At 37.8% G+C, this 18,205-nt stretch overlaps 1 protein-coding gene across 4 annotated transcripts in view; it reads left to right on the top strand.

The window, feature by feature from the left end:
- The window catches only part of LARP4B (La ribonucleoprotein domain family member 4B), a 54,738-nt gene that overhangs the window by 21,108 nt on the left and 15,425 nt on the right, over window positions 1-18,205 (top strand). For all 4 annotated transcript variants that reach the window (XM_021386721.1, XM_021386722.1, XM_021386720.1 and 1 more), the window contains 8 exons: window positions 9,969-10,116; window positions 10,323-10,484; window positions 11,547-11,628; window positions 12,547-12,683; window positions 13,243-13,346; window positions 14,991-15,101; window positions 15,589-15,642; window positions 15,975-16,184. In XM_021386721.1, coding sequence (XP_021242396.1) covers window positions 9,969-10,116; window positions 10,323-10,484; window positions 11,547-11,628; window positions 12,547-12,683; window positions 13,243-13,346; window positions 14,991-15,101; window positions 15,589-15,642; window positions 15,975-16,184 — 1,008 coding nt within the window. The remainder of the gene's footprint in view (window positions 1-9,968; window positions 10,117-10,322; window positions 10,485-11,546; window positions 11,629-12,546; window positions 12,684-13,242; window positions 13,347-14,990; window positions 15,102-15,588; window positions 15,643-15,974; window positions 16,185-18,205) is intronic.

Raw genomic sequence — 18,205 nt, 5'->3', positions numbered from 1 at the left:
TAAGTATTGAATAGCTCTGCACATGTAAGTGATTTCTACGGCTGTTTTTAATTGTTTAGTAGGTAAAATGTGTGTATTTAAACTCGTAACAGTCCTCTTAACCTTGATAATACTGAAGGGAAAGTTAAACATTGTGCCCAGCTGTTTTCCTGAAACCTGCAGCAGTGACATTGTGATGTCTTGTGATACTGCTCTGCTCTTTTTCTGTGACTGGTCGTGGGCATGACATCAGGTAATTGCCTTGGTTTGTAGGGTAATCATTGCTGATTACAATTGCGTGACTTAACGTAGTTCATCATTTTTTTTAGTAAAATGTAAGGAGGTTGTAAGGCTTGTTTAAACTTGTGGTATTATAACTTTACAGTTAAACTGTGTTTTAAACCTAAGATCTGTAAATCTGTATATATAGATTTAAACCTTTATTCCGTGACAAGATTTGCAGAAATACCCAGAAATGAGTGTAGACTGAAGATATGCTACTGTTTACAAGCACACTGACTTCTGGCTTTCTACATAGGTGCATGTAGGATATAGGACTAAAAATAATAAATTGTTCAAGTTGTGAAAGTGCTGTTTCAGAGCAGTTCTGTTTTCACCCTTCTTCCCAGCTGAATCCAGCTCTGAAGTGGTAGAGCACCAATTCTTTTAGTTTCAGAAGTGCTTTTCAAGTCAGGTGAAGGTGTTTAGCCTAGCCAGAAGGCTTTTAAGGCTTATTGAGCCTTGGAAGTTGAACAACCAACCTCAGGTAATGTAGCGTAAGAGTACTGCGGGGAAGTTCTGCTTAGATTTCTCATGCTTTTTTTTTTTTATGGTGATCCCACAACAAACATTATTGAGAAATGGGACTTGAATGTATGCTGTAGGTGCTTAAAAATGGAAATCATCTCTAGAACTCTTAGATAAAACTGAAGGAGCAAGTACGGCATGTGCCTTTGCACCTAAGGATAAGAGTTGGGAAAACTAGAAGAACCCTCTGTTTGCCTGAACTGCTGCTCATGTTTTCTCATTGTTGGCTGATAGAACTGCTTGTCAAGGCACAGGAGAAGTGGCCTTTGCCCAGAACTAAGAGTTTAGTTCTTCTCCAAAAACCTTGTGCTGTATCACAGAGGGGAAAATTAATTCTTTACTTGACAAGGAGTTGTCTGAATAGTTACAGAATTTGCAAGTACTGATGTGACTTAAAGCTGACATTAAAAACAGTTGAATTGTTTGCTCATGGCATTTCTTCAAAAAAATCCTCTTACAAGCAATCCCTCCCCCTTTCCCTGTACTTTGTTCCAGGGAACGCTTAAGAGAGAAGTGGCTTGGCATAGCTCTGAGTCTGAACCAGGCTGGATAACAAGCATGTTGAATAACTTTGTCCCAGGGGAGAATTAAAAAAAATGCAGCAGATGGCAGCAATGATGCATCAGACTTCCTATCCTTAAGAACAATCTTTCTGTAGGCACTTCTGAGGCTTCACATATTAGATAACCTGGGGGCAGGGTAGTCCTCCTCTTTTGTTACTCTGCAGTTCCAAAGCAGGCTTGCTGAGGAGGGAATGCAGTTATTTCCTAGCCAATTCTGTAATCTTTGTAATGGCCAGAGGATTAGTGGTGAATAGGAGTTCTTTCTTGAAAGTTAACCAGTATGGTTCTACAAATCTGAGTCTGCTGTAGATGGCATTTAAATATATAGTAACTGTGCTTTAGAATCTGAAGCGTTATTTTCTTTGATTCATTTGTTCTGTGAGCAGAACCTTTGGGAGAGGAAAAAAGCTATGCGGGCAGCTATGGTATAGCGTTACGCATTTTTTGTGTTACACAGAGAAGTAAGTTAAGAAACTCAGAGGGCTGCTCTGAAAGTAATGCCGCCTGTTTTATTATGTTGGCCTACAGTGCCAGAGGTGGATGTTGGTTGTATTGGCAGTAGAGGTTGAACCTTCCCACCAGTATCCCATTACATGTTGCTGCCATGTAACAGATGGCAGCAGAGGGGCAGTCTGACAGAACGGCGTCTGGCATGGAAGTGCATATGAAGCAAAGGTGGGGAATTGAATTCCTCTGTGTGGAAAACATTGCACCCATTGACATTCATCAGTGTTTGCTGAACGTTTATGAAGACCAAAGAGTGTATGTGAGCACAGGGAGGTGATGGGTGGTGCGTTTCAGCAGTGGTGACAGGAGCAGAGGGTCACCTCTGCTGGTGCAGCTTTTTACGAGTGTGGTGTGCTGGCTCTTGTTGGTTGCTGGTGAAAGTACATAGCTAGTGGTGATGACTCTGCTTTGTAGCTGAGAATTTGCTCTGATAAACTGTTATTGTGCTCTCTATATCTGTTGCAGATTCCACTGAAATAAATAGGAGGCATTACTTTCAGAGCATCCTACATACTTGCAATAAATATTTGAATATCTTGTGAAAGCTTCAGAGAAGGGAGCAGAGCATTTCATGCTGTGTTAGGAAAAGAGGTGAATGGTTATGGATTCTCAGCCCTGTTTGAGGGGGGCATTATGTGTTGAGCATTACCTGTCAGGTTTACGGGATGATTGACCTCTGGTTTAGTTTGCGAAATGTGTGAAAACTACTGTTCTTACTGTTCATACTGACTGTAGTGCAAACTGTATGAAGTGAAGCATTAGAATTTCAAGAGTGCGCCTGCACTTGCCCAGTGCTACATTGTGTGACATGCAAGTGGTTATGGTTGTGAACAATTTGAGACAGCAAGGGATTTTCTTGCTTTCTGCCTAGTTTTTGTTTTGCTTACTGTGGTTCAGTGCAGCATCACTCTTTTTTTTTTTTCCCCTCAATCTTCAATATGAAACTTCATTTGCTTCCTTTTGTGTTTTGTTAAACATGTGAACTTTGTTTTACCAACACGACGTGAATGACTAAGGAAGAGCTAATGCTTAATTACTATTAAGCGTCAACTACATTCACTACTGTGTTTTCAGTAGGAAGTTTTTTCTATCGGAGTAAAGAAAGACTGGAGGTAAAAGGTGGCCATGGGCATCTCTGGTTTGAAAATAAAAATAAAAATCCTGGAATTTTTGGAAGAGAATATGGTATGTCTGTGATGAGGACCACAAGGATCCATTAGATAAGACTCTATTGTGTCTTAAGCCTTATTATGTGGGCTACTTCACTTGCCGTGAAAGCAGCTGTGAAATAAGTTACAGCAAAAAAAGGAAAAACAAAAAAGATAGTGGAAAGTTAGAGCATGGATCTAGATGTGATAAGCAGCATTTAGCCTGCAAGTGTAGTTTAAAGCATAAATTAGATCTCGTACCAGTTATCTGAAAGACAGCTGCTTTAATTAGCATTAGTACCCTTGTATACTGCTATGAATACAATGAAGAAAAGCTACCAGGCTAACTTACACCTCTAATTGACGTAGATCTTGATTAAGCTTGTTATAAAGTGTGTAACCAATTGGAGAATATCACTTGGTTCAATGTACTGCTGAAATAACATTTGAAATAGGGTACTTCAAGGCTCGTCTTGTCCTGCATTCAGTACGTTTTGAATGCTGGAGTAGGGTGGTGCTGTGGTGGTAGTCCACTGCCTCTCTGAAGGAGGGGATCCAGATCGGAGAGAGTAGCATTGCATTTGAGAGGATGTCTAAACAATGTAAAGTTATGTAAAGGCAAATAAAAACCACTCTGTTTAGAGCAGAGAAGTTTGGGTGGTTTTAGATTTTTTTTAATGGCTATTTATTTTTGAAGGAGAATATTTTTTTTTTCCCTTATGAAGGGACTTAGAGTAGGAGCAATCTTCAAATACTTAAAAACATGTATAAGGATGTTCTTTTCTGACTCCTAGAAGGAACTCAATTTGCATACGATAAACAATACTTACACTGCTGACTGACTTCTAGCATTTAGTCAAACTAGCTTTTAAATTCTTTGGGCTTTTTTGGAGGGGGTAAAATTATACACAATTTTTGGGGCAGATTAAGTATAATTAATCCTGCCACAGTTTCACAAGATGTCTAGGTGATAGTGAGGCCACTTCCATTGCTGTAATTCATAGACTATGTATTCTTTTTTATGTATTCTTTTTTTTTCCATGCAGATAACAAAAAAAAAGCCTTGGAACAGAATTAGCTTCTGATAACGTACAATGACTGTTCAATGGAATACATGAGGTCTTATCTATCTTTAGCCTGTTTTTCCTAAAGAAGTAATCTCGGTGTAGATTCAGCTCTAGAGAGGGAGAGAGGAGGAGAAAATGGCACGGAGCTTTGATGTAATAGCTTCTACTAGTTTAGCCTTTAAATCGGGTTAAAACATGTGAAGCTAGACTGCATTTTTCCTTGTACATGAAGTGGGAGTCACGTTAAACTGGAAGGCAAGCAGTTTTTTGGCACCAGACACTCTGGAAGATGTCATTTAAATATTTTAATAATTTGGATGAAGGAAACTTCAGGAAATTAAACAATGGAAGTTTGTAAGACTTGGTAATACTTATAAACAGACTGTAATCTCATTAGGAAAATTATTTGGCTTGAATGTTACAGTGCATATGATGAAATACGAAAACATTGCTCAGCAACTGGGATTTGGGCTTTGAGTGGCACTGACATATGAACCCCTGCATGGTTTTCAAGTGTGCTATTTTTGGCAGCTGGGTGTTGGCTTGTCTCCTCAGTAGCAGTAGAAAGTTAGCTTAGTGTATAGAGGAAGGTGATTCGCAATGAGAAGGCTCCTTTGACGCTAATTAAACATGGGCTGCTGCTTCAGTAAGGAGTTGAATAACAGCACGAATGAGGAGAAAACTCGCTTGTTACAAAAGCCAGTGGAAGAGGAAGCACCAGACTCAAGGATAAGTAAAACTTTATCTTCAATTTTAGGAGCTGTAGAAAGGAAGAATCTGCATACAGTGGGAAGGACAGTTAATGGGGAAGCTGTGATAGCCGGCATTGAATGTGTCCTTACCGATGATTGCGCAGCGTCAAAATCTAAATCTGGGCTCTGGGATAGAAAAGCAAAATATAAGTCATACAAAAGTATGGAGAAGAGTCCCTGTGAGAGCTCTAGGAGAACATATGTCAGACCTTTTAGCTTTTTTAATTCCTTTAGTCGCCTTCTGAAGGTCTCGGGTACATATGGAAACCTACAGAAAAGTGAAGAAAAGAAAGATGAGGTTATTAAAAAAGATGCATCTGAAAAATCTAAGAGTAGTCAGCACATGAGTAATACAGAAAGTAGTAGTATTAGCAGTAATAATGGAAATGTAGCTACAGAAGAGCATTGCTCATTTGGTTGTATTTCTACTTCACATACGCCAGCCACCATAGACAAAGGCTTACAGGATGAAATTTCCTTAAATAGAAATTTCCTGGATGATTATGCAGTTACGTGCGACCATACAACACAGAACAAAATGATAGTAAATGTTGAAGACAACAGGAGTGATAGCCTACAAAAAGCTTCAGGTTCACTTAGGCAGATGTCTCCAACCTTTTCTTATCTTGATGTAGACAACAAACAACATACAAAAGAAAGGGCGTTCTACAGTATTTGTGTTGTAGATGCAGAAGATCTGAGAGGGGATGAAGAGGTGCCAGCTACCATGCATGAAAAGATTGCAGCAGACGTAGATAACTCAGCTGTTACTGATGAAGGAATGCACAGCATGGCATGGCCTCTAGACACTGGGAAGGAATTTCCAGTGCAGCAATCAGCACAAGTGGAAGCTAAGCTTAATTCACAGAAAGAACTGTCTGTGTGTAAAAAAGAGAATAGGTCAAATGTGCAGAATGAGGAAACAGAGGAATATTGTAGCATGGGCATCCAATCTTCTTACAGTAGCTCACTGACTGACAAATGTCAGATGCATAGGTTAAACATGGACAGTGTAGTAACAAATGGTTTAAGACCAAAAGTGTGCAAGGAAGTTGTCGCTGAGAATCAGCAAGAGGAGGAATATAACACATGTAATGGTGCCAGTTGGAATGAATCATTTTGTAGAACTTGTGATTCTGTAAGAACTGTGGATTCTGCTGAAGAGGACCAGTTCAGCCCTAATTCAGAAAACACGAAACATGTTTGTGATTGCATTTCTAGTATACCGTTAAAAACTGAAGTATGCAATTCAGGAAAAATTGAGGGAGATAATGATTCTGATTTGGTACCGAATGGTTTAAGCATGCATCCTTCAAGTGCTGTAAAGGAAGTAAATAGTAATCAGGTGGTAGGGAGTATGAGGGGTAACTTTAAATTATTAGAGTTGCATGAAACAGACAGTGATTCTTTTTTGATGAGTCAACATGTAGAAAAACTTGCTGAAGAATGCTGCAGCCTAAAGCCAGGAAGTGAAGAAAATCCGTATGTGGAAAAGAGAACATTTCAAAGCATGTATTACGATAGCCAAAATCTTGCACCTGACACTAGTGAACATCACAGTGTTTTGGAAGAATGCTTGAAAGATAAAGAGAAATGCACAGGTACAGTTCTGCATAGCCTTGAAACTTTGAATATGACTGAAATGCATGAAAGCTTGGAAGAAAGTTCTGATTTTCAAACTCAAATTAAGGGTTGTACTGAAAACAAGGTGCCAGCTGAAGTGGTGTCCCTATGGAGCATAGAGGAAGATGTCCGCGTTAGAAGCACTGAGCTAAAAGATGACATGCTTGAAGAAGCTGGTAGCTTCAGCAGAACTGAGTCGTGGGTAAGTGGTGGTACTTTAGCATCTCATGAACTACATAACACAAGAACAGATGAAACAGTCCTACAGAAAAACAGCCTAGAATTTCAGATTTCACAACATTCACCAGGGAATAAAGGTAAAGTATACAGCTATTCAAATTCAGATAAGGAAAGCAATGTCTCTTCAGTGTCTGTGGAACATGAGGCTGTGAACAAAATGGGCTTGAACTGTAGACAAGATAAACAGCAGGATGTATGTTCCTTCCATGCAATGGAAAATCAATGGAATGCAGGGACTGACCCAGCCACAATAGCTGGGGAGATAATAGAATCTGTGAAACAGACAAACTTTGAAGTTCACCCAAATGAAACAATTAACAATGAGGCAGAAGATGCAAATCAGAATTCTGATGCTAACATTGCTGATCGTGACAGCAACAGCTTAAATTTCAATGAAGACTTGACTCGTGATGAAAGTACTTGCTGTGAGTACACCCTACCTGTAATATTGGACAACTGTGTGTGCGGGAGTGTAAAATCGATAAATGACTTGAAAACTCCTGAAGATACTAACAATCTATTTCATAAAGACTGTAATTTTTTACCTTCATTGTGTCAAAATTCATGTTCTTTTGTGCATGATAAACCAGTGGCAGAGGCTCAGACATCTAACCGTGTCAGCCCAGAGCCAGAATGTGGGAATACTCAAGTTTCTTTTGGTCCATTTACTGAAATACAACCAGCATCTCCTGAAAAAAGTGTATGTGGCTTAAATGAATGTAATCTTCAGAATGAAGTAGAGCATTGTGTCGGTATCCACTCAAAGGAGGAAAATCTCACTGTTTCTAGTTTGTCATCTGGTGCTGTAGAAGCTTTTAGCACTGGGAATTTAAAGTTAGAAGCCAAGACTACTGAACTGGAAGACACCAGTTACATATTAAATACTCCAGTGAATGACTCGACCACGAGTTGTGAACACATGCAGTCAGATCACAAGGTTTTCTCAAACAAAGAGCTCGGAGTTTTTGTTGACCCAGAGCAGGTAGACAAATATGCTGCTACTCCTTCGTATGAAATACACAGTGCTTGTGCTGTTGCCAGAGGATTTCAGGGAGTGGAAAGTGAGAAGTGTGTATTAGATCCAATGGAAGACATATCAAGTGACCAGGAATATTCCTATAAACCGGACAGGCAAAATCCCCAAGTTGAAATGTGGTCACATTTTATAAGTCTCCCGAGCGGCTGTGCTGATTTGACAAATCAGCTGTTTTCTGACACTATCACTACTGATAATGGTGACTATCTGATGGGCTTTTTATGGAATAATACAATTCTTAACAGAACTGTAAAGAATCACAGACAATATATAGATGGTGAAAGCTTCCAGAATGAGCCTGAGGATCTAACAGGTGCTTCGTATGCAGTGGGAAGATACCCTTATCAACTGCTAGCTCTAGAGAATGTTGGTATTTGGGACTGGCAAGATAAAGAAGAATTTGTAAGTATTCTACACAAGTGATTTGATGTTAAATCTTTAGGCTGAAGCTTAAATTGAAATAAATTTAAGTCAAACTATGTTTTCATTGGATAGTTAAATGTTTCAGATGTTTGGGGTTTTTTATCCTGAATCTGACCACTCATTTCTTTCCTTTGCAAAGTTGAATGTTAGTAGAAGTCCAACATGTTACCAAATATTGATGTTTCTTTTCATTTTTAATTGTTTACCTTGTCTGAAAGCTTGAATGTCTTGGGTAAAATATCTTGACTGCAAGTTCTCAATTCCAGATGAAATTGGGTGAACACTTCAATGTGTGGAAGGCTGTTAATTGTGCTCTTTACCTTCACGTTGAAAGAAATGTTTGTGGATTTCCTGAAATCTTAAAAGTTCTTGCTTGATAGCAGTTAGGAAACCTTTTGCTCACTTCTGGACATCTTTTTCCAAAGTTCTGTAGGAACAAATGGCTGCAGGAGAAGCATGGGGGATGAAACAAACCTGACCTGCAGCAGCTGCTGCTCTTCGTCCTCTGCCTTTGGGCAGAGCCATTGCTTAGTATTGTTCTCTGCACCAACTATGTTACAGCAGCTGCTCTGACCTCGCCCAGCAGTTGCAGTGCCAGAAGCAGATCGCGGTAGCACCTAAGTTTATCTGCTAGGGAAGCTTTTTGCATTTAATAAAATGGAAGCTAATAGCATTTGCTGTCATCTTTGAATCCTTACTATGAAAGTAGCGGCGTTGAACATCTTTTCCACATTTTCACCAGCCCTTTCTCTGTCACTTGGTACATGTGTTTAAGTTGAGATCTCTCTCCTTGGATCTCTATTAAAAACAAACAAACAACCTTTTGGGTGTGTTTTCCATGCACTATGATAATAACTTACCTGGATATGAATGTTTGGAGTAATCAAAGCATCGTGGAGATTTGAAGTGCTTGTCTTGAACTAGGTAATATTTGAAGCATCCCTTAATCCACAAAACAAATGTAAGTAAGTATAAATAATATCTGATTTCATGAGCAATACTCTTTTCAACACCATAATCGTATTAATACATGCCAAAGACATGGACATGGAATAATTCAGTACATTTTGCTTAAACAGTAGCAAAACAAGAGAAAACTGTCTTGTGCTATTGATGAAAGTACTGTAGTTGCTGGCATTGCAGAGAGCAGTCTCTGAAGTGCAAATATAACCATGGGTATAATGATTATATATCAGCATATATTACCATTAAGTGTAACTACTTCTAGTCCAGGCCAAAGGAGGTAGATCCAAACGGTTTAACTGAAACTGCCAACTCATTCCTTTTGTCCTGTCTGGGGAAAAAATTACTTTAAATTTTTGTTAATACTCTGCTTATTTCTGTAAATAACAATACTTGTCATGGACATCTTATTGCATTCAATTTTACCTAATACTTTCTGAAAACTCTTGCAGATGAGTGATTCTAAAGGAGGAACAAGTGTGGTTTTATATTTTCTTTTTAAAATGTTCTTTTTACCGTTGTCAGTGTTAATGTATAGTAGAGAACTGCCTGAAGTCTAGGCAAGTGCAAGTTGTGTTAGTTTGTCAGAACCAAAAAATGAGTTGTTGGTTGTTGTTTGCTGCTTGGCTAATCTTTTCAGGTGTGAATGAAAATGAAATGAATTCTGTGCTGTACAATTTAGTTATTTTGTACCTGAAATCACTATTGGACTCCAATCAGTATATTCAGATGTGAAAAAGCTTGACATTACTATATTGAGATGTACACCTGATACTGTTCTTTGTAACTGTGTACATATAAGCACATAGGTATGTGCTGTTTATCCATGAAGTGTGTAACCGATAAATACTCTTTTGTAGGAGTCAGCCAAGGTTTCTGAGTTAAATCCTAATGCAAAGGTGTGGGGAAATCATATGTTACATTTGGAAGCAAGTGGTGCCACTGATGGTAGCGTGAGCAAAACGTGGGAAGAAATACCTGACCAGCCTCCAGATTCATGTAAAGAAGGTAAAAGTAATATTGTCTTCAGCTGTTGCTCAAGCAAGAGTTAAAATTCAGTGCAGAACTTTTTCAATTTCATATTTAAAAAATAGCATGCAAACACGCAAGGAGCTCTTAGTGCTTCAGATTGGGTTTCAACTACTTGTTTGATGCTACTGTGATCAGAAGGAAGACCTTTTGAATGCATGTTACCTGTGTGATCTCTGTTGCAGGACTGGATGCTAAAGGCGATGGTGACAAAAAGCATCAGAATGCAGTGCTGACAGAGCTGCAGGAGTCATCGCCAGCTGTTTCGGTGTCAGACCAGACAGATATGAACTCTTTGGCTCTTGATCATTCTGAATATGAGTCTATGCATGAAACCACTCAGACAGGTAACAGAAAGCTGATATTTGTTCAGGCCTGTTTTATTTTTTTTTATAAGAAGCACAGGTATTTTGAGTTAAACAGTGAGCATTCATGGGGAAAAAGAACCAAGAACAAAAACTGTCTCCATTTTGCTATAAGGCTTAGACATGTTTGGAAACCAGACTTTTCCACAAAATTGACCTCACAAGCTACTGTACAGAAACAGTTGTAACTTTTGGATGTAACTGATTAGTGTCTTCTGAAGTGTTACTTTGAATGCAGGTCCTCAGTATATTTACGTTGAGATATCTACATATCTAAGCTTCATGCTTCGTATTTGAGTCAGGCACAGAGGTTGTTGTTAACAAATATTAATGTGACAAATTAAAGATCAGTCTTGTTCTTAGAGCTCTAATGAAAGCAACAACTGAGTCTAATTTCTTTGACTTTCATGATTCAATGCAGTTGTTAGCAGTTGTAGTCTGTACCAGATGGTGTGTTCTAAGAAACTTCTGGAAACTAATGTAAGGATTAAGCTGTGCTTATATTTCATGGGACAGAAGGTCTGCTAGATGCATACAGGATTAGTACTTGAACTGAGATAAGAGGTGAGGAAGAGGGAAATGTGCTGGGTGTTTCTGTTGATTGCATCTGTTAATATTTCACAACTACATATTTGAAACCATCTTTTCTGAGTTAGTGTATTAGGAATTTAGAGCGAGGCGGGGATTGAGAAAGGATTTGCCTTTGCATTGCTTGCTTGCTGTTTTCTTGGGTTTAGCTAGAAATTGGTTAGTTTCATAAGACTGAAAGATGGATGTGAGCTAAATGAGTTCAGTATTTACTGTGACGTGTTTGAAGCTGCTCTTCTAAAGCCATTTCGAATTTCTATGTATTTGATTTTCTTTTGTCTTCAATAATGTGTTTCCTTGCAATTTTGGATAATAATTTATAAAACACAAAAGAGCGTTTACTGAACTTGAAAACTTTTTACTAGATATATAGCCAACAAATAGATATTGACGGTTTGTTTGAAGTATCTTTTTAATACAGAGCAAGTAAATTTTAAACTTTTTATTAAACTTCAGGTGGGAATGAACAGTTGCTGCCAGAAGGTCAGGAAGATCTACGAGAATTACTGAAAAAAACACTGGAATTTTGCTTATCTAGGTATGTATGAATGTAGCAAACTAGTGGATATCTGAAAAGATTCCATACCGAATTTGGCATGGTTGTTAATATATTTCATAGCAACCAATTAAAATTGTGGAGAAAGGATGAGAATTTAGAGAAAGTAGCACAAATATTCCAGAATATCATATTGATGTACCTCTTAGAGCTCCCACGTGAATCTTCTTGGCCTAAAACATAAGCTGGTGAATGTACTACTTTGAAGTAAGAGTTGTTAAAATTCATATCATCTCTAAGCGCTTGTACAACTGTTACAGGGTTTCTTTTGCAAATTAAAACTGAGTAGCTTAGTCTATTTGACGAGCTTTGTGTAAGCTAATCTTTTAAAATTTGCATTGATACAGACTAGGGTTTTTGTGCGTGTAAATTCCTTTAAAGTAAGAGTCACTTAAAAAAAATTATGGATTCTGAATAGTACGCATTCTAGTGTAGACTGCAAGCTTATCAAAGCAGTTCATTTGTAATTAACTGTTCTCAGGGCTTGTATCTTATTTAAAAATAATAATAATGAAATCCTAAACACTTGTCTTTTAATAATGAAGAACAGTTCCTAATCTGTGTACTCCTGCATCATCATTTACAGTCAGTAATCATTACGAGTAATAAATGTTTAAGTGTTATATGCTTGTGGGGGTAAAATGCTGCCTTAACAGGAAGGTACTGATGCTGTAGTGTGAAGGGAGGGTGGAGGGGAGAAAATGCCATTTTCATGGTTTTTAAGAAGCAAAACAGATGAACACAGTAAGTGAATGGGCTAGGGAACAGGTGAAAACTGAAAATACAGCTTACTGCAGGAGTCTGCCTTCTACTGTGTGGTACTGAGCTTTTGTCTCAAGTTCATCAAAGATCAGAAAAAGTTATGCATGTGACATGTCCCCATTTTTTTTCTCCCAACAGAGAAAATCTTGCCAGTGACATGTACCTTATATCACAGATGGACAGTGATCAGTATGTGCCAATAATGACAGTAGCAAACCTCGATCATGTCAAGAAACTCAGTACTGATATGGATTTGATTGTTGAAGTGCTGAGATGTAAGTAAAAATTGCTCAATGCTGGAAAGCATTTTGGTTATTGCTGTAGGACTCCATTAATCAAGATTTTTCAATATCTTTTTGTTGTTTGTCACATTACATTCAAACCTTATCCTCTTCTTATAAAGCTTTAAATAGAGTAACCATCTTCAAGTTTAGACTATCACACTTAGAGTAAAATCTACTTCACATATGAAGTATTGAGTAATGATCTATGTAAGAAAGAATAAGATGAGCTTAATTTCTCAGAAAAGGCAACTGGATGTTACCACTAAGGTAGGAATCGAGAAGGAACAAACTTGATGTGCAACTTAAAAGGAATAGCTAATGAATTGGGATTTCTTAATCTGAAAGAGCATGAAGGGTTTGGAGAGTTTAAGGAACGTTTGCTCAGTTTCATGTTTGAAATTATCAGCTATGTTCTACTATTTCCTAATGTTAAATGTTCAAAAATATTCAGTGCTAACAACTTTGTACTGTAGAACTGTGTCCATAGCTTCATCCTGTATTCCAAGTTATTACGATCGGTGACAGCTATAATATGTTTTTCCTCTCTTAGCGTTGCCTTTAGTCCAAGTGGATGAGAAGGGAGAGAAGGTTAGGCCAAATCAGAATCGCTGTATTGTGATTTTACGTGAAGTACCTGAATCTACCCCCATTGAAGTAAGTAACTGTTCAGTAAAGAATCTTTCTCATTTAAGATTTGGAAGTTAATTTTTTGTTCTTCAGATTTCAATAAGAGTATTGTATTTCTTACTACTAACTGCATTTCTAAGTCTTAGTAGTGGCTGTTTGGATAGCAAGTATTTGATAGAAGCACGTCCCCCATAGGAGGACTGCAGTAGAATCTGTAGCTCTGTGGAGGGCTGGGTAACTGACAGTGCTGTGTTCAGTAGAGATTAGCATCATTTTCTTAGACTCTGGCTTCTCCGTACGCACTGAGCTCTTAGCTTCTTGGACAAATAGCACACAAAAACGAGGGAAGATATTTCTTCAAATGGAAAACAACACTGCTACATCTTCATGGGTTAAAGTACTTAAAAGCTTTGCAAACATTCCCATAATGCTGAAGGTAAAGGTGTAAACAGGTTGCTAATGATCCCTGCTAGCTTATGGAACTAGCGTAAGAGTAGTGAGCTAGATTCTTTGAATGTGGAAGTAGTACTGCTACATTAAAAATTTACAATAAGGTAAAAGGCCTTAATACACAGGAGCATAAAACAAGATGCTAAAAGGAATCAGAGGGAAGAAGTTAGATGCGTTATATACATTGCTTAAAAATACCTGTGGCTTGTGAATTTTGAAATGAAATTTAGCCTTTGAAAGACTGCCTAGCTTTTAATATATTAGGTTGCTTTTCTTGCAGTCACCAGTTTGTTATGTTGGATATATTAGCATTGGGTAGTCTCTCTTAAATGCTTAAAAATGATACTAACAAAGTTCTGAGAAGTCTTCATTTTTAAAATAGGTGGTCTCAGGGAAGTATTTTATATATTGCGTTTAGATTTTCCAGTCTGACAGTTTTTCATTTAATCATTCAAACTTAATGGGATACGTTTTCTGGCTTAGCATGGTCAGGCTTTATTTAAGCAGCAATGTTCCAACAAACTGCAAGGCCTCCCATGTTGCATTACTTTTTGATGCTGCTTGTCTCCATTCGGTGAGGAAAAATTAATAGTATGCAAAATAATTAAAATAAGTCTAAGATGTGTTTTTTATATAGAAATTAGCACTTTATTTTTTCAGGTAACATAAATGCTGCTCTCAGATATGCTCATCTGTAGCCACTTGAGTTAAAGTGCATGTCCAAATTTCTGCTGAAAGGGCAACTATCTCCGCTCCTGTGCAGTATGGACAGGTTTTTGTGTGGATTCTCCGTGGATTTGGAGATGAGGGAATCTCATTCACCGAATGGACACGGGTGCCTCACAAAAAAAAGGGAGCAAGAGGTGGTTTTATCCAGTAGCAATAGGAAAGATAGAACAGCTTTTCGGAAGAATCTGCGCTTGATGCCAAATTCAAGTCTCTCTCTGTTGCCTAAATAACTTATCTCCCCTGATCTCAAGGGAGCAAGCAACTTCTGCTTGTGACATGGCCTAGACAGCGCTTATTTTATTTCTCCTAACTAACGGGGAGCCTAGAGAGTTAACATTTGAACTTCAGGACAATTGCTCTCCTTGATTCCTGTTTGGTAAGCTGAAAAGTACTTACCAGGAGTTCCAGAATTTCATACTTTAAACCGCTGTTTTCTTCTACTTTATTTTTCTCCCACACTTTTCTCTTTTTTGTCAAAACCTCTTTCCTTAGGAGGTTGAAGCACTTTTCAAAGGAGATAATTTGCCTAAGTTTATCAACTGTGAGTTTGCCTATAATGACAACTGGTTCATCACATTTGAATCAGAAGCCGATGCACAGCAGGTAATGCTTTTTTTAATGCATTTTAGAATATAACAGAAAACAGGTGAAACGAAGGGAGGATTAACTGGGTCATAAGCTGTATTACAAATGTGTAAGAACTCTTAAAAGAAAAAATCCTTTAATCATTAATGCTTCTTATTAGCTAATACTCGGTTATCAGCATTATTAAATATAACCCTTTAAGTTTTATCTTGTTTGCGTATCCTGGCTTCCTGGCCAAAGCTATAATTCTATGTACTAAGCGCCTTGATATTTTAGATGACGCATTGAAATGCTTCATTTGTAAGACTGAAAATCTTGTTTTAAGGCTACTGAAGCACTTCTGTAGTGATAACTTAAGTCTCACTAAATGCAGATTAAATACGAGGGTTTTCTGTAGTCTTAACATTAACAGACACTTCAAGAATTATTGTTTGGCTTAGCCTGTCAAAACTTACTTGCCTTTGTTTAAATTATATTTGACAAATTTTGAAATGACTTTTTAAAGGCTTACAGATACCTTAGAGAAGAAGTGAAAACTTTCCAAGGAAAACCCATTAAGGTAAACAGAGCTTTATTTTATTTTTGTATGTTCTTTTTTTTGTGGGGTTCCACTTAATGTTTTCTAAAACATATTAAGGTGGTCCAATCTCAGCAAACATTTGACAAAGAGACTGGTTTTGAAATGCAGTGCATGCCATTATACTTCTCCTTTTCCTCCTTTCTGGCAGCAGTATGTTCAACTCAGCATCAGCAGGGAAGCATTCAGCTGTTCCTGCCTTCCTTGAAGGAGAAAGCAGTGACTGACAAGTGTCAAGTTTGAGATCTGCTAGTTTGAACCATCCTGATTAAATCTGAAAGGCTGCTGTAATAAATATCTAATCTCCTTTGCAGGCAAGGATAAAAGCAAAGGCAATAGCTATAAACACATTTTTGCCAAAGAATGGATATAGACCTCTGGATATGAATATCTACACACAGCAGCGTTACACAACATCCTTTTACTTACCTCCAGTATACAGTCCCCAGCAGCAGTTTCCATTGTACAGTTTAATTGCTCCACAGACCTGGTCAACCACGCACAGCTACCTTGACCCTTCATTGGTAAGTCTCTTGCTTACGAAGCAGTTGTGCTCTGCTCAGAGTTGGTATTTTTGTTATGAAGTCTTGAGGTGTGGCATGGGAAGCATATGTATCCTGCAAATGAGATTAAGATGGGGATTCTTCTTGAAAAGCAGTTCTTCAGACTTCTTCCCATGACATACAGGATTAATTGAGAATAGTATCTGGTCTCAAATTGGAGTACGCTTCTCTTCTTCACTTTTTAGTTAATGAGGAAGAAGTTCTTTCTAGAGATTCACAAAGCTTTTTTTTGGTAATGACTAAGTAAAAATTTCAGTAATGGTTAAAAAACTTACTTAGGTGAAACTAGAATATGTGAATATCAGGTAGAATTCTGCTATATACTGAATAAATTTAATAGAATAACATAAATGGGAATAATACAGCATCTTGATCTGACGTAATCCACTTAATTGCCCTATTTAACATGTTCTTAAGGCAAAATACTTCGTGGGTGTTTTTCAACAAAAATAGTTCAATTTTGTTATTATTTAAAAAAAAATTATTCTAAAATGGTTAATTTTAATTGAAATTTCTTTAAAGGGTGACCCTTAGAGCTAGATTGGTAGCATTAAGTCCTTTTATGTATTCTGTTGAGGCATCCACTGTATCCTGCAGTGCTTCTTCTGCACTGTAACAGTTTTCACTCTTTCTAATCTTTTGCCATCCTGTGAAAACTAATATGAATACAATTTTCAGTTATTGACTTGAGGACTGAGGTTGTCCTGTATTGGAAACCATTTGTCCCCTCCATAAGTGCCTCTTTGCTTGCAGCTAAAAGAAACTAGGGTAGCAAAGCTCAAAATTAGAAGCTTTTTAGAGGTTTTTGGCAGAGGATTAAAGTGTCCTTGAACAAACTTGAGCAAACTTCCTGTGTACTGAACAGCAAACTAATTAAAAAGTTGGTGTGCTGAGTGCTTCACACATAAGAAAGGCAGCCAGAGCCCTTGCAGGGGAAGGCTTTGTAAGGGGCATAAAGAATGTGGAGGAGACAAAACAGTGTAGTGAACTATGTTTTTCAAGAGACTGCCACCTTATTAAGCAGCAACTAAAATGAATGCAGTTCTTCCCCTAGAAATGCGAAGATCGGCTACTGCACAGTTCAGCTGGGAGATATTGGAGTGACCAGATAGCACTGATGTAGAAGATGTAGATTAACTGGCCACAGGTTCAAGCGCAACACTGTGTTATCTGCCTTATGTCATCCTGGAATTCTTTGTACCCCAAAAAGCTTACCAGTCCTGGCTTTTAGGGGGAAGAATAAAAGTTTGCCAGCACTGAAGATCTCATACCTTTCTTAGTAAAAAATAGAAAATTAGCTGGCAGAGCATTGTCTTCTGCTGATATGCCAAAACATCATTAGCTGGCTGCATTCCTTTTTGGCTTTTGGCTGCATTTCGTGTACATGGATGTAGGTGATCTCTCTTGATCCTTTGTGGTGATTTTACACCAATAGAAGGAGCTATGTTTGAGAAGTTACTTGTGAGGAGAATAGGGATGGAGAGGACCCATGACACTTGCAATAATTTACTTTGAGATAGGATTGCAGTTTGCGTATAGACTTGTGCGCACATATATCATAAGTTTCTATCCTCTTCTGCTTAATCATAAATGCTAGCAGTACTTCCTCATCTCTAATTTGAAATTCAGTACACTGTATGCATGGACATAGTTTTAATTCTGAAACTAGAATATGGTGACATGGCTACCAAATTTGAAAATTACCTACTACTTCGTAATGTACTTACTGGTATTTGAAGAAGAAGCTATTTTGTACTACCTGTAAAAATAGGTGTACATTTGAGGAACCGAATAACTTGACTTTATTAATGCTTTGGTACTGTTGGAAAATGGACATTCATTTTCTCTCCAGAAAGATCATTCATCCTTCTAAACAAAGAAAGGATGTCTATTGCTTATGTCACTTTAAGCAATGAGTTAATCTTATTTTCCTTTTCTACATTCAATGCTTTTTCACCATTCACTTTCTGTGGCTGTTTGCT

Source organism: Numida meleagris, chromosome 2 (genome assembly GCF_002078875.1).
Source record: "Numida meleagris isolate 19003 breed g44 Domestic line chromosome 2, NumMel1.0, whole genome shotgun sequence".
In the NCBI taxonomy this organism is placed as follows: domain Eukaryota; kingdom Metazoa; phylum Chordata; class Aves; order Galliformes; family Numididae; genus Numida; species Numida meleagris.
The sequence above is the reverse complement of the archived record's forward strand: the minus strand, read 5'-3'. Positions and strand labels throughout refer to the sequence as shown.